This window comes from Lottia gigantea (genome assembly GCF_000327385.1).
Source record: "Lottia gigantea unplaced genomic scaffold LOTGIsca_12, whole genome shotgun sequence".
Lineage (NCBI taxonomy): Eukaryota > Metazoa > Mollusca > Gastropoda > Lottiidae > Lottia > Lottia gigantea.
Window position 1 is genome coordinate 272335 of NW_008707225.1, and position 2620 is coordinate 274954.

General features: G+C 32.4%; 1 protein-coding gene across 1 annotated transcript; it reads right to left on the reverse strand.

Moving 5' to 3' along the window:
• Positions 1 to 229: 229 nt before the first annotated feature.
• Positions 230 to 1578, reverse strand: LOTGIDRAFT_110772 (hypothetical protein; the record flags this gene model as incomplete). Its single annotated transcript, XM_009047980.1, has 4 exons — positions 230 to 384; positions 781 to 862; positions 1248 to 1285; positions 1446 to 1578. The coding sequence occupies 4 exons, from the start codon at positions 1576 to 1578 to the stop codon at positions 230 to 232; spliced, it is 408 nt and encodes a 135-aa protein (XP_009046228.1).
• Positions 1579 to 2620: the final 1042 nt, after the last annotated feature.

Here is a 2620-nt window from a genome sequence, read left to right on the forward strand (position 1 = left end):
GGGATTAGTCGTAATAGTTTGACATTGTAAAAATAAAGGTCAAAATAGCTTGACATTATGAAGGTGAAGTTTGTAATTGCTTGATATTGTGAAGATAACCTGCAACAAAAACTGAATAAGCATAGCATTCTGAACTTTTTTATGTAAACAATGAAAAATGAAAATTATAAACTAGATTAACTGTATAATTTAGTCCTATAATAGTTGACAGGACCAGATTTGAGCATTTTTAACATTTTACCTGACCAACTGTTGGTAATTTCTCTAATAATAAAGCAAAAACTTGTGGTGGTAATGTCTGCTGTAAAACTTGTAATAATTGTTGAGGTTGACCACAAGTAGCTATAGCGTAACTTAGATGATCTACACCACCTTCAATATCACCTAGAATAAAAAGAGGATGTGAAATTGAATGAAGTGTAATGAAATGAAGTGAAATGGAATGAGGTGAAACAGAATGAAGTGAAATGGAATGAAGTGAAATGGTATGAAGTGAAACAGAATGAAGTGTAATGGAAAGTGAAATGGAAAGTGAAATGGAAGAAGTGAAATTGAATGGAGGGAAATGGAATTTTATTCAAACTTATCTGCACCTAAATTGGGCTAATGAAAATAGGCCATATCTAGAAGTGTGCAATGGGGAAAAATACCAGGAGATATCATCTACTGTATGGGGGTCTTTAACATCTACAATTCCACATGGCTAAGCTAACTGGTACATATCTTTCCTCTGACTTTTGGGAGGGATTAGTGTGAAAACAAAGAGATAGTAAAAGTTACCTGCAGCCAATAATTCTTCACCCAACTGAATTTCTTGAAAGAAAAATTTCTGCATGGCTTCAGGATTGGTTAGATCGGGTAACTACAAAATTTAAAATAAAGAATGAACTGAAGATGGATTGTGTTATAATGTTTGTTAGCTATAATACTGCACCAATGTAGCCCTATTTTTATAATAAGATGTATTTCTAATCAAGTGTATTTTGAGTATAAGGTGATAAAGACTATATTTCAGCATAAAAGTAAACCAGTTTGATAAGAGATTAATCACATGTGGAGATATTTACAAGATAAACAAACAATTCAATTGCTTTAGATAGTACATGGATCTGATCTGCCATGGACAAGAATATTTCCAATACTAAGATTTTGTTTCTTTTGTAATAAGTGACCAAACATTCAGTATAGAGTTCATTAAGATGAATTTGTATTAGTCTGGAACTGGAAAATAATTTGGTCTATCATACCTCAGTCAAACCAGATGATTTCTTGCCACTATTTCTTGCTTGACGTCTTTCTGAAATTATATTTAAAAAAAGATTTTATAAAACAAAATAAGTGGAAGTTTAACGAGAAAAAAAGTATAAGACATTACAAAGGCAACAATGGTTGTAGTCTGAAGCTTATAGAAAGGGGAGTAATTCAACCAACGTGATAAGAACAACCTTTCTTACTTTCTCTTAACCTTTGCTTGAAATTTGGATCATTTCTTCTCTTTCGATCAAAATAAACACAATATCCAATGAAGCATATTCCGGCGCCTGCTGCCGCAATACCCAAGGCTGATTTTGGTATCATTTCCAAATAATCTTTGCTTGAGTTTTCTTGCGAAATTAATTTTTAACTCTTCATTTTGAAAGGAGAGAATTGTTGGACTAGAACCCAGACCACAAATAATCGCAAACCACAAATAATCACACACGTTCTTTGTTGATTTGATATGGGTATACCTCTATTGTTGATAACTCAAAACAGACATTGCAGTAAAATAATATTCTAGTTACGTTCTTCATAAGGGTTTTTGATAAAAAGAAAAGAAAAGTAGGGTAACATTTCTAAAAACTTTAATGACTGACTAAGGTTTCGGATTACAGTCAAAGGGACATAATATCATTAATGCGACAGACAACATTAGACAATCGTATCCGATAGTCCAAGGAAGATACAGATTGTGTTAGGGTTTGCCGGATGGGACGAAACAAGGGAGGGTGATGTTTTTCTATAGAAAAAGATTGCGACATTTATGAATATATTATGAGATCATAACATTGTCGTCACAAGTGGAATCATAAATTCATCCATTCTGGGTTCAGGTGGTTGAAAAGTAACAACTTAGTCAGTTTAAAGGAATATTACCTCTTAAAATGGACATACAATTCTCAAACTGCTGCAATAAGAGTATGTATTCATCTTTTGGACTTTGCAGGTGCCATGAGTAAAGAATAGAATCTCTATAATATAAGACGATATATCCATTAAACTAGGTCATTATTGAAACACGCTTCTAAGCTTGTTTCAAAATTACTTAAGTTTAATGAAGGGATCCCTCATTTTGTTTGACATCGGGTAAGACTCATAAAAATTTCATTTTTTTGGGTCATCCTTAGAAGTAGTACACCTTTAATACTGTTTAATAGAGAATGTACTGACACGAGGTTAAAATAGTGCTAAATATGTAGAAGTTAATATTTCTAAGTAATATTATATAATTCAAGTATATACTCTTGAAAAACAATATTTGAGGGTGTAATATTAGAATTTTGGATCGAGACCCGCGTGAGCACCATCTGAGCTCCGCCTATGCTTTCTCGATTGCTAACAATGTACATTATATATATAT